The 14,329-nt window shown below is 41.2% G+C and overlaps 1 protein-coding gene across 1 annotated transcript in view; it reads right to left on the reverse strand.

Annotated features, from left to right (window-relative positions):
* Positions 1-13,339, reverse strand: part of DLGAP2 (DLG associated protein 2) — a gene marked incomplete at its 3' end in the record, with an annotated part of 82,735 nt that extends 69,396 nt beyond the window's left edge. The window contains exon 1 of the mRNA XM_082048721.1: positions 12,323-13,339. Coding sequence (XP_081904847.1) covers positions 12,323-13,324 — 1,002 coding nt within the window. The 5' untranslated portion in view covers positions 13,325-13,339. The remainder of the gene's footprint in view (positions 1-12,322) is intronic.
* Between the last annotated feature and the right edge of the window lie 990 nt (positions 13,340-14,329).

Genomic DNA, 14,329 nt, shown 5'->3' on the forward strand with positions numbered 1-14,329 from the left:
TATTTTCTAAAACATGAAAAGGGCTTTGCAGTTTGGCAAAATGCTTTCTTACAATAGTTACCAGTCCCTGAAATCCCCATCTGCAGGGCTTGCAGCTGCTAATTGGGAATAATTACCCTAATTATCTACTTGCATATAGTGATGAGTGCTGATATTTATAAAGTCTAAAAAGGCCTTCCTCCTGTTCTTGATGTTAACATGAACCGTTGTATATGCAGTTTCTATCCACAGAGGAGTTAGACGGCACATTACCATATGAATTTCCTTTTGTAAGAACAACGAGCTGACAAGGTCTGGATCTTTTCATTTCATTTTGTCACTGATTGCTGATTTGGTTATAACTACTACAGAAAATGATGAATCTCTTTCATAAATTTCATGCACTGTTGCTGTGAGGAGCACAGCCATGTTCAGGAAATTTGGGACCATTTAATTGTTCTGCCACTGATTCAGTATGATATCTTACATTAATCACCTAGGCCCCATTTTATTAAAGCACCTGGTACCTAAAACTTAGTACATTTTATGCAACTGATCCTGAGAATGAACTCCAGAACCTTAGGTAGGTTAAAAGGTCCCTTTAGTTAGCAAACAAAATGCAAAGCATGCAGAAAACCTCAAACACTTCTCCTTTCTTGGGTTTATTGTATCTGATTATAGGCAGCAGAAAGGCCCTTCTGTCATTTCCCATTAACAGTCTAAAATAATCTTCTCAAGAATAAATTTAGATTTGGTTTTGAGGAACTGAGCAGCCTTATTCTTTTTTTCCAAGAAGAAATGGCTGTGGAAATGGGAGATGTCACTGCTCAACTTCTAGTAAGTAATGGTGGGAGTGCTTAGGAAGGAAAGAACTTAGAGGTGATAAATAAACTGGCATGCTCTTCTCCTCTTCTTGTAACTCACAGCATTTTTGTGAATCACTCACAGATTGCCTGGCAAGGGCTGGTTAGAAGAGAAGGACTTCATGTACAAGAAAGGAAAGGCTGAGGGAGCTGGGTCTCTAGTTTGGAGAAGGGGAGACTGAGAGGTGACCCCTTTAATGTTTACAGATATATAAAGGGTGAATGTCACGAGGATGGAGCCAGGCTCTTCTCAGTGACAACCAACGGTAGGACAAGGAGTAATGGGTGCAAACTGGAACACAAGAGGTTCCACTTAAATTTGAGAAGAAACTTCTTCACAGTGAGGGTGACAGACACTGGAACAGGCTGCCCAGGGGGGTTGTGGAGTCTCCTACTCTAGAGACATTCAAAACCCACCTGGACACCTTCCTGTGTAACCTCATCTAGGTGTTCCTGCTCCAGCAGGGGGATTGGACTAGATGATCTTTCAAGGTCCCTTCCAATCCCTGACATTCTGTGATTCTGTGATTTTGTGAAAGGGTGTGTTGCAGCCTCCTGATCCAGGCACTTAACATGGAATGAAGGAGCTTAGTTATTGTACCTGGGCCAAACACCCACATGAATTTTACGTGAAAGGGTGTTGGATAAAACTTGTGGAGCACTGTAACAAAAAAAGAAATGTCTTTGCTCCAAACTGCCTTAGAGCCTCCTGCTCAGAATGCAATTTGGGGAACTGAGAAGATGGGGGTTAGACTTTATGCAGCCAAAGGAAGAAACTGAACTCACATCTTTGCAGTGGGTATTCTAGAAACTTCATTCCTATGAAAACAAATTTCCGTGTTTTAGAATAGAAGTCACTATCCATGTGTTTTGTTAGAAGTTCTCCCTGCTGGGTGTATTGGTTGTGCTCAGATCAGACCTGTCAGAAGGATAGGATTTCAGACCCCTGACTGGACTTTGGAAGTGAGTCTGTCCCCTGATTCTCAGATTACAGAGATTCTGAGTGTAAGCAACAGCATATTGACAGGGAAAAGAGGGGTGAATTCATCAAACCTCCAGAACAAACTAGGAATCAGGGAATCAGTGAGGCTGAAAGGGACTCTGGAGGTCTCTAATCCAGCCTCCTCCTGAAAGCATGGTCAGGTACAGCTGGTTGCCCAGCTGTGTCCAGCTGGGTTTTGAATGTTTCCAAAGATGGAGACTCCACAATCTTTCTAGGCGACCTGTTCCAATATTTGACCACAGTTTTCTTTATATCTAATCAGAGATGGGTAATCTAGGCCCCCATTCAGACCTAGTGCTAGTAGTGTGAATATCCAACCTTGCATCTAAGAAATTCTAGTGTCAAAACTGGAAGAACCAATGAAATATTAATTACTCTGGACTTTGACCACTGCTATTTCAAGTTTTTTAAATTTCAGTTTATGATTTAGCTAAAGAAGTCAAACTGGTAACAGCCACTGGCATTTTGAAACTGATCTGCTCCTTTGTTCCACCCACTTCTGTGGCATTTGCTTCCAGCTCCCAGAACTTTAAAGGTGTTCCACCACTAAACTGCTGATCGGCTTAAAATCTGGCATATCACTTTACTCTCTAAAATGAAACACTTCTAAATATTTGGCTTCAGCTCAGGGAGCTGACTATCACTTCTTCATATTTCTCATTCTCAAAGGTTAAAATGAGGATTACCTGCCTCATAGGAGTCCTGTGAAATTTAATTAGCATGCAGATGTAAAACGCACTGAAATATTCATTATGACCTAAATCTTATCTCAGTAATATAAATTTCACATTTTACTAGAAGTAGAAGCTGTCTGTGCATGAAATTAGACTATAGATGATATGAAGAAGGATAAGATATGCAACACTATGAAGTAGATATGAAATTTTTACAATTTTATGCTTTCTCAGCCTGGTCAAGAAGATGACACCCCTCCCCTCCAAATAAAAAGGACACCAACTGACAGAGATTTTCTCTTAAATCATGCCGCCTTCGAGGAACCTCAGAAAAACAGCCTTTGTGCAAAGCTGCAAGTAGATGAAAGCAGATTATTGTCTCCAGCAACAATCACGAATGGTTAAATACTGCAAATAGTTTTGTGAGGACTTTGTGGCTTTGTTTATACTGTTTTGATGAATGTGGGCCAAATGCTCACCTCGTGACCCTCTGTGCTGATACTGCTGGCAAAGACCGCAGTTCAGCCACCTGCAAATCCTCTGCTGTATGTTGCTGGGTCCCTCTGGAATCGGTGCTGTTTCGACACGGAGGATCGAGGTGCAGGCAGATGACATTAGTGGGCTTGTCCACACTACAAGTGATTTTTGCCGGCTGAGCCTGGAGCTCACTGAGATCTTGTGCTAGAACTTTGATATGAGATGAACTGTAGGAACAGCAAGATGTGCGGTTCTAGCCACTTGGATAATAAAGGAATATCAACACTAACATGACCATTCGGATGGTCAAAGAAGAAATAATACTAACATGATTAAATCACAGCAATTAGTCAAAATGCAAAGGGCCTTGGACCAGTTATACAGAAGTATGTTTTTTATGGGTATAAGGAGTGATAACCCAGGCCAGTGAGAATGATAACTTGGGCCAGAAAACTGCCCCCATACATATGATGCGTGAATGCTGAGCCTGGGCGTGTGAATGAGTGGGTCGAACGCCACCCACAAGATATGCATGGGAATGTGACTGAAAACGGTCACAAGATTAGCGTGTTGTGTTTGAAATAACAGCTTTTGAAAAAACATCCTGTCTACCCTCTTGGTCCAGTCCCGTATCTGTAAACCTATAAATTGAGAATTGAGAAATTGAGAAGGCTCAGTTCAGCTCGGCTCAGCTCTGCCTGGCTCTGCTCTCACTGCTAACAAGAACTCTGTGTCTGTGCACCTCTGTCTGTGTCATTCTCATCGCCGCAATGAACTTGGACAGAAGTGAGGGCTTGACCTGTACTCAGATGAGAACCTAGTCATATATAGCCTCTCAATCTAAGACAAGAAAACTGTAGGGAGTCAACCAAGAAACCTGGGTTCCAGTTGGCTGCGTATTTCCTTTGGCAAGTGATGCAGGATGCTGCTTCATGGTCAGTTTAAGCAGCTTTAAAATTATACTACCATCAACTTAAGCTAGGCAGGTTTTTCGTAAGCAATATTTAGCCATGTAGTCATACCAGTAATGGTAAAGGGACTTAGAGTGCTACCTGGAAAAGTGCCCTAGCAACACTAATAAAGGCAAGTAAAGATAAGTTTTCAGCTGAACTGGTGAGTTGCTCCAACTTACTGTGCTGCTGCACAATCATCAGTGTTAGTGAGAGACAGGGATGCAAATGTTATGGTGATTACCCTGGGGCTGGGATGCAGTAGTAAACGAAGACCCACTCTCTTGCATGGAGGTCAGCTGGCCTGCAGCACTCCCCATCCCTGCTGTTGAGCAATCTTTGCCTCCAAACTGAGTGGCTACCAGAAATGGTCCCTGGTCTGTGCTATGTCCTGAACTGTACCCAGGAAATGTTCAGGGAAATACTGGCTGGCTTGGACAAAGACAAGGTCCGAGAGGCTGAGCCACCCAACAGTACAGAGTATCAGGATCCAGTGTCAAGGAACATTTCCTGACACTATGTTGTTTGAAAGCATAGATGTAGCACTAGGTAGTGAAGCACCAAAGACCAAAACTTGGAACTTCTCATGCTTGCCACAAAATGCAACATTTCTGCCAATTAATTTGCCACAGTCATGCACGCAGAGTTTGTTTTTCTATCTCTTTACCTTTTTTGGGCCAGCTCACAGCTGCATTTTCCTTTACAAGTTTCTCTATAAATTGAATTAATTTAATTAAAATGCAAATTCTGCTTAAACCAAGCATCAAAAGGCTGAAGGCCTAAACTGGATTGCAGCTTGTCACTCACTAGAGGTGAAGGGGAGCCAGGAATATACCTGCCAGCTGGGCTGCTTGACTGACAGGGCAGCAGACGAGGCCCAGGGGACCACAATATCAGCAACTGAAGCTAAAGACAAGCTTTCCTGGCAGATGTTTTTGGGAGAGGTAGACTGAATTGCCTGAACCACATTTGCGGGGTGGATGGAGCCCAGCTATCTGCACAGCACAGTGAATAAAACCAGCCTGTTTTTTGACTGATGAAATTGTGGGAGAGAAGACTCCCTGAGTGTGGGGCATGTGCCCCAGCTCACAGGGGGTCACCTGCACCCCTGTCGCCTTGCTGTGTGACCTCCAATGCTCCTGCAGGCAGCTGGGGTCCCGTGCAGTGCAGTGCAGGCATTGCAGTGCCTTACTGCCCTGTCCTTTTCTAGCCACTTTTGGAAATGGGAAAATAAAGCATCATCAGGCCCTTCAGCCCAGACTTTCAACATGGCAGCCAAAATCACCTGTAGGTCCCCCTGCAAACATCTTTGCTTTCACCACTGCAGACACCAAGGGAAATTCAGAGTTGTCACCTTATTGTAACCTGTGTAAGTGGGGTAAGACTCCATGGTCACAGAAGTATAGACTAAGAGATAAAAATGCCCTTAAAGGAAAAGGGGAGGTGCTCCCAACATACTTACAATGCACAGCACCTCCAAAACCATGGAGACTGCAGGTGTAGCAAAGACCCCAAAGCTGTAGAGCTACTATAAGGCTAGACAGGGAAGAAGAACCTAAAAGGTAGCATACCCAGGGCTGACCCAAAAGAAGTTCTGTAGCAAGAAGTGTCTTATTTAATCTAAGCAGGAAATGATATCACTTTTTTTAAGGACTACTACTGAAAAGAACCCAGTGCATGTCTTTAAAACAGAAATAATTTTAAAGGCTGTATAAAATAGATATATTTGCTGCTCATCTATTTTTCTCATTTTAACTAGTGGTTGACAGTTTTGAACAGCTAACTCCAGATGACTACAATTATTATATTTAGCTTGCAGAGTGAAATGAGTAGGTTTTGTGCTTGACTATCTGCACACTTATCCATATAGACATTCAGCCATCTAAACACATGTGCAATTTCACTTTAAAAAACAATGTTTAAGCACAGCACTGTAGGATGGCCAAAACCGGTTGGAAAAAAAAAATATCAAAGCAACGTTTACTAATGCTTTGCTATTTTTTACAGTCACCTGCTTGCAGGATAAATGGTACAGACTGCTCAGGAGAGGAGCTGGGTCTGCCCAAGGCAGCAAGCCCACGGGATAGGAGAGCGTGCAATCATTACAGCCCCGAGTGTACAGTCCTGGGAGTCTCGTTTGACAGACGCAACTGGCCTGAGTGTGTTAAATAATAAGTTACTCCTCGCTGAAAACTTCCTCAGACCCAGCAACACCTTTGGGTAACAACTGCAAAGGTCAGCCTTCAGCTTTGGTGAGGTGAACGTTGAAAAATGATTTGGCAACACACTGTACGCTCATGTTATAAAGGAGGACAATTCTCCCTGATTAAAGGGCAATGGAATCATGGCCTCCCTTTTCTGCTCCTAGCTTTGACATTTCTACAGTAATAGGGACTTGCTTTGGCAGCTTTAAGAAAATACTAACTCTGAAATCTTTCTACTCTTGTTTGGAAAATGCTTCAGCAATTCATTTCAGCCAATATGAGTGTCCTAGTACACAGGCATGGGAGCAGTACGCTGTTGAATCACTGATTAACACAGTAATTCAAGACACTGGTAATCTGATACAGCTGTTCGGTCAGAGCTTTACACCATGATTGATTGAATGTGATCTTGTTTTTTGTTTGTTTTTTTTTTTTTTCTTCTTTTTTCCCTTGAAAGGGGCATTTAAGAAGTATTTTGTGTTTTTTTTGTGACACACTAAACCATCAGAATTCTGTAAATACATGGAAGTGTCAGCTTTATTGAATCCTTTTTATTTAGTGGTCTTAAAATCATAAGTGCAACACTTCAGAGAGATGATAGGTAGAGAGAGCATTATGAGGAACAAGTATGAGAGGTTGACCTTGCTGCTCTGTATGAGAGGACGACACCCTTATTGACCTGGGGTTTAACTCCACAGAGTGGCCCCAGGTACTGCACCCAGTGTTACAGGCTGACATTAACACTGTGAACGAGCTGCGGAGCATTAACTGTTCCATCATTTCCCTTATTGTCTGGGCATCATAGGCCTCTCTTACACATCTCTGCTCCTGACTGGGAGGGCACAGGGCTGAGACACCCTTTGTGGAACTGTCATGGGCTGTAGAAATGAAAATGGTACAGCACATGTCCATGCTGATTTAGGATGCAGACTACCCTGCTACCCTACTATCTATACTAGCTTTTTCTGCTGTGGAAACAACCCAGTTAATTCTGGAGTGGTGGCTGGTTGTAAATCATTGTGAAGGCAGCGTGGGTGAAAGTGATTTGGATGCTAGCATCAAATCTCTGCTAGCTCTGGCTAGCTCCACGGTGTGCATCAGTTGGCAGAGTATTGGATGCAGTTTCTGTAGTTCATATATGGGTTTTATGTCAAGCAAACAGATACAATCTGGTTTCATAAAGACAAAGTGCTGAGAAAGATGGATTGAGTTCAAATCCATCCATCCTCGCAAACCAGAGGGAGAGTGCAAAGCAGTAGGATGCCTCTCGAGGGCAATGGTCTTGTTTGTGGGAATCTGTCCTGTCCCCAGAAGAGTTCCTGGAAAAATGTAACTGAAGGCTTAATGCCTATTTATCCATTAGCTTATCCTCAAAGCTTTTCTGCATGTAGGCAAAACTTAAACCAGCTAAGAGCCTTGTTGAAGCTGCTGCTTTTTTTATTTTTCCTTTTTAAGAGACCAACTCTTGTGCTTTTCTTTCATTCTGTAGAGTACACAGCTGACATTATTACCCACATGCTTAGCAGTGCCACTGCTGTAATGGATGACGCTAGTACTTAAATGCACTAGGAAGACAGGAGTGGGCTGAAGCCATTTTTAGAACAATATGCTATTTTCTTCTTTCATGCTGACTCATTCACTGTACCTTGTGGTGTGTTTACCTTGGGTGCTTGCTGCTTCACAGGCTGTTGAATGGCTGAGGGAGGAATATTAATCAGTGACACGTAGCACTGTGCTCCAGAACTCCAGTGAGGGTGAGTGCTATGCTCTTGCCTGTCTTTTGGCTTTATTGTAGGAATTACTTTTATTTAACTAGCATTCACAGGTATTTCAGTCCTGGAAACTGTAAACAACATTTTTGTATTCATCATTTTAGTACAGCTATCTAGTTCATATCCATTTTTTCTGTTGAAAATCTTTGCTCCTTGCTAGTACACGTATCAGAGTGAAATGAATCAGTCATTGCACTGTATATGTGTTGAATGTAATTAGCCAAACCAGCTGATCGAGATATATCTCACAACTGATTTACCTTTTTCTTAACATAATTAGTATGAAAATTAAAATGACGTGTAAAACGGTAGGAGCTGCTATAGCTATAACTATACAAAAGTGCACTTTACTGCATGTGTGATCTATTATACTTGGGCTGTTCTGCCCCCTGAGTGAGATGACAGAAGTGTTTGGTGCCCAGAACTGCATTTGTAGCTCAGTTTGTCTGCATTCAAAACAGAAATGAAAGGCCCATACATTAAAACTGTTGCTAATCATTCACAAGAATCTCATAAATGCTGTTAGTGCACGGTTAGAAACGGGTTCTCTCTGCTCCTGTGGTGCTCGCTGACCATCTGGCTCCCATCACAGCTGATCTACCAATGAGCTGGAGCCCAAATGGGTGTCCCATTCCTCCCCTCTCCCTTCTCTCTGCACGTTCTCACCACCTCCACTGCAGCAGCAGTGGTATGAATCTGATCATCTTTAGATAAGAAAAACAATCACTATTTTATACAGCTTTATTTCTGCTACTTTAGTTCTCTGAAACTGTCCACTTTAGGACCAGATGACCACCCATGCTGGGACACGGCATGTTGACTGAATCACCCCTGACTGCCAGCAGCACAGTCCCTGTGCGAGGGGATCGCCCGGCTGCAAGGACGCCCTGCGGAGGAGCAGGTGATGTGAAGCCCTAAGAGAGGAGCCAGAAGCTAAGCCTGGAGATCTACCAGGTTAAATAAATACTTGCTTTCAGCCCTGGGTCATGACTTAAGCATATAATGTCCAGATGCCTTCCAAATGTCTCTCCTCATTTCCTTTTTTTCAGGCACCTGTGAATTTGGTAGAAGCTCACTTCTTAGGAAGAAGTTTTCTTTGTTCACTCTTCAGAGTTTCAGTTTTAAGATAAAAACAGCTCTGTAATTAGTGTGGAAGACAAAATTGAAGCGCAGAAACACAACACAGAGAACATGATCTCAAGCATAGACCCTGCCATGGTCTCCAGTTTGGGATTCTGTATACCAAAACTTTTCAATGGAAAACAGAAGTAGCAATATTTTATACAGGTGTCAAAAGAAAAATAACGAGAAGGAGACCACTAGATAGGAAAGTGAGTTGGGTACAGCAAATCCTCAAATAACTAGGTAGCAGAGGAAAAGCCATATGTATATATTATAAATTTATATTAATAATATATAAACATAGACAACTAATTTTTATTATTCTGGGGTATGTTTATGTGTTCATATAGAAGACTGCTGAAGGACTATAATTTCACCACTTTACTTTGAAAAGAATTTTAAAATATATAGCTGACATCACTCAGGAGAAATGTCTTTTAATGTCATGTGTTGTGATGCTATAAACACAGAGATCCTGTGAAAGGCCTGGTGTTTTTGGCTAATCTGTTCACTTGTGCACCTCAGGGAAATCTGCTGCTGCATATTCCGTTTCATAATCCCTCAAATTCTCATTTCCAGATATTCTGGAGCAAGACAGTAAATTCTCCTGTCTAGGGAACCCGACATGTTTCTCTGCCTTTCTGTTTCTGAACCTAATCATTATTTTTATACAATCATTATTTAGTGATGCTTCTGACACTGCTGTAAGAAAAGTTAAATATCTTTCATCAGTTTTGCAGATAGAGCAATTGAATTGTGCAGTGATTAACAAATTACATTTCCTGGGTCAGAGAGAAAGTTAATAATGGGACTTATATCTCTGTTTTTAAGGATTACAGTGTGACAGCACAGCATCCCTTAAAGCAGAAGTTTCAAAACTAAGCATTTAGTTATGATATTGACAGAATGGGGTCCCTTCAATTGGTTTGCTGACCTTGGGCTAGTGAATAAGCCAGACACTCAACCTGAAGGATATCTATGCTCTGAATGGCATATCCAGATTCTACAAAACATATCTTTTATTTTAATATTTTGTAATGAGAATATTCCTGTTGTAAAATTCCTGGGATTATGGCTTTGGACACAGCTATAGATTCTTTCTTGTAGTAACTGAGCACTCAAGTCTTGAAAAATTTCCCCTATAGGATCTCTGTGAATAGGGAATGGCTATCCCATTTTCTAAGGGGTTTAAAAACAAAGATCACAGAGAAAGTCTCTGGTGCAGCAAAAGTTTAAATTCACATCTAGATTTTATGCTGGATGAACCTACCAGTGGATGAACCATCCTAATTACTGGATAGAAATTCCTTTCTGTAGTCATCCCAAATTCACAAATGACTCTGCAAAAATGTGCTTTCCTGCTTCCTAGGCTTGCCACTGGGCTTGATCCAAAACTTAGCAATAACCAAGTTTTTTTGCGAAACTCAGTGTTTCACATTGACTTGAGGATGATGATCTAAGTTGGGAGTAAGGAGAAGGCCCACAAAAAGTAAAAGCTGGTGGCTTCTGTAAAGAAAAATGAGATGTAAAGAGGGGGAAGAAGAAACAGTGAAACATAATGAGAAGGAAAGCACAAAACCCAGCAGAGATGTAGAGAAACCAGAGCTGTAGAAGTCATAGTAAGGAAAAAGCTAGCCATACCCAAACTTCTTGGTAATGTTGGAGCTGTACATGTGGTTTTAGAACACAAATACAAGTGGAAGTCTTTGCACTGGACACACTTCGAATTCTGGCTCATTGAGTTAGGTTAAAAACTTCTGGAGAAGTGAAGGCTGTTTTACATACACGATGATTGTGCTTGAATATGATAAAACACCACAGCTGTCAGTCTAAATTGGAATCAATTTGCATAGTAAGGCTAGGAGGATTGCAATTTCTTTATTTTCCTTTCTCTTCAATTAGGAACTTTCCCTGTTTCTGTAGGGAAGATTGATCCTGAATGTTGCCATATGCATTTGAAAAAAATTTGGCTCCTCAAGTGTTAATCCTTTTGGTCCCCTGTTCCTCAGAGGGGAGAGAGAGCTCTGCACAGAAGCACAACAGTTGCCAGTCTGTATTTGTTGCCTTCTACAGAGTCCACAGGAGCTCAAAATCTCTAAGTACCCATATCTGGAGTGGAGATTTGCCTACATTAATGTGAGAATCAGTTAAGGTCTGGAGAAAAGAAGTTCCTTAAAAATGAAAAAAAAGAAGGGAGGATACTCAGAACACTATGGGCTTTGCAGGTTGTATTTGGTAAAAATATCTGAGGGAATATTTGTATACTTTGTTATTTTCCAATGGCAAAGCCAGCTGAAAAAGTTATCCTCCCAGTAGCTCCCTCCTTTCTGCTCTACTCCCACTGAAGTTCCCTGTAGACCCTGGTGTGCTAATGACACTTGTCATGGGACTGAGCTGGACCTGGGCCATGTAAATGATGTAGTTGTCTAAAAAAATACATTTTGGAAGCTAACTTTTAAACCCATATCCCTTTAACCTCCAGATCATTGTGCAGAATCATAAACAGCTACCTTTGCATGACTTTGGGGTCATAAATGGCAGCAAGCAACAGGTATTAAAGTTTAAATGTAGGAGAAAGTGGGGGCTTCTTGGTTTCTGCTAAAGAAAACAAGTGTGCAGAGCACCAGCAAAACCAGTGTGAGTATCAGGCCTGAAATATTTATCTCCCTGAGGTACCCATATAACTTTTAACAAGGATAACTTATAGTATGGTCTCAAGAGGTTCAGTTCCTAATGATTTTGCATGTTTGAGACACAAAGACAAAGTTTGTGAGTAATCACCATCATCATCGTCATGCCAAAACAATGGAGTACACCACTAAATCTACTCCTGTTACTTAGAACAACCTGGATAAAAGGAATAAAATAACACACAAACACACATAAAAAATCACACAGCCTATTTTAAAAATTACTCATTTACAGATGTATTTGACACACTTTTTATAGCTCCCAGACTGCTGGGAGAACTGCCCCTTTTTAGTCTGATGTATGGATTTTATCGAGATGTTCAGAGTAAAATCCAAAGATGAAAACACATCCACTGACCTTAAACTAATTTATATCACATCAGTTTTATTTAGTTTTTAATCTATGCCCTATAAACCAAGACAAAAGCTAGACTTTTATCACTTTTGTGAAGTATCTGCATTAGGTAAGCCATACAGATATTCTTTTAGGAGAGATACACAGATTACCCTTGTACTTTTTACAGTTACTTAATGGCATAAACTCAGATGCTTTTACCATTACAAATATCAGGAAAATCTTCCTCTTACCTGAAGGTAATGGCATGGCCTCAAGGAAGGTTTGATTTCCTGATGAACCAGAGGCTTATCTAAGTTCAGTGATGATTTGCGATAAGCTTCTTTAGCCTGACTTACTGTAAGTGTGGACCAAGAACTCCTTTTCATATATTTACCATCAGGCGTCATTGCTAGCCCTTCACAAGCTGAACATTTCACGTCATTGTTACTTTTGGAAGTCTTCAAGGAGAGATCCCCAAAATGCCCCTGGAGTGTCTCAGGGTAGCAATGGGATATATGATCTGCATGGTGCCTATTTACCACACTAGGGGTTCGGTAAGTGCTATCGCTGTCCAAATTATCATCAGAGCTCCACCAGCTGCTCATTCCAGATTTATGCTTGGTTTCTGGCTTTCGCTCCTTACTTTTACTCCTTTTGCTGTGCTTGGAGTGGTGCCCATGATGATGGTCGTCCCCTCGACTGTCTCCCTTTGTTCCATTAACGTTGCCCTTGGATGATCCTTCCAGAGAATGGGATTTAGTAAAAAGTTTCTGGACTGAATGAACGAGATGGCGTATTCTTCCTGGGCTCTCACTGCGTTGTTCCGCAGCTGTTGAGGTCCTCTGGTACTGTAAAGTGTGAAACCCATCCCGGTGAAGAGGAAGTTGTTTCTCAAATTGGTCCAAAAGATTTGCAGGAATACGGTTAATCTTAGGGTTACCGTGAGACATGGCGCAGTCGTCTCTGGAGTCGTAATGAGAGCTGTAGTGCATTCTGGGGAAAGTGCTACTTGACATGTGATCGCCCATTACCATGGGCATCATCATGCATTCAGAATGAATGGAGCTGCGTGGTGAGCAACGATGGTGGTCCATCGGGCAACTCTCTGTGGGGCTGAGAAGATACGATTGCCTTGGCTCCTGCCCATGGTGGATATGGTCGTGGGTGTGTTCACAATCTTCAGGGGATGCTAAGCCACAAGTATGAGCTGAACATAACTGTGGTTGATTGCGACTACCGGATAATCCTTTCATATTCCTCAGAGCAGGAGAGTATCTTTCCTCATTGAAGTGCTGAGAAGGCGACCATGAGTACTGCTGGTCTGTCAGGAGAACACATAAAACCTACGTTATGTGTCTGATTAAAAGATTAACTTACAAAATCCAAGTATATTGCAAACCTAAAAACTTTGTGAGCTTCATGGAACGTCTCACCTTTCATGGAATTTCAGTCACCATTTTAAGACCGGTTAAAATTGCTCTCTACGAGCAAATTATGGGGTGAATGCAGCTTCCTTCCTGTTTGCAAAATTGTCTGCTAGCAGTTCTAAATTTTATGAAGCTATTCATTATACAAATTTACTCTAACAGATTTAATGGATACATTCAAGTATTCCATTTATTATTTGATATCTGGAATTCATATGAAAAGCTTTGTGGCTAGTCATTTAAGTTACATGGGTCTAGTTTCTATTTCTGTCATTTCTCAGTTGGATGTCTTAACCTAAATGTATGCTTTCTCCATGGAGCCATTTTCATATCACAAACAGAACCTCATTTTCTTAAATGAATCTCAGCTTCAGGATCGTAAGTTCACTGTTCATAAACATAAATAACAAACAGCAAAGAGAAAAAGAATATGAACATGCTGAAATGAAGCTTAATTTTCATATCACTAAACAGTTTATGAATAAGCATTTCATACTATTTGAACATCTGTTATCCTTAGTCCACAAGTATTGCTATTGGCATACATGTAAAGTTTTCTCTATTAGGCAGTTTTTCACTTCTTATGTCCAAATTACAAAATACTTATTTAACTACTCTATGTTGTTCCTGATAAAACAAATATCTTTAAGTACACACTATGGATTTCTAAATACTCGAGTATTTGTTCCTATGGACCATGTGCTCCAAGTTGTGATTATTAAACAAGCATGATTACAAAATAAGAGCAGGTTGTAAGGAAAGATTTTGATACTCAAGCCTTTGATTTTTTTCTCTCATCAAATTTCTTGCAGCTGTCAGATGCTACAAACA

This window comes from Streptopelia decaocto (assembly GCF_964273445.1).
Source record: "Streptopelia decaocto genome assembly, chromosome: 3".
NCBI lineage: Eukaryota > Metazoa > Chordata > Aves > Columbiformes > Columbidae > Streptopelia > Streptopelia decaocto.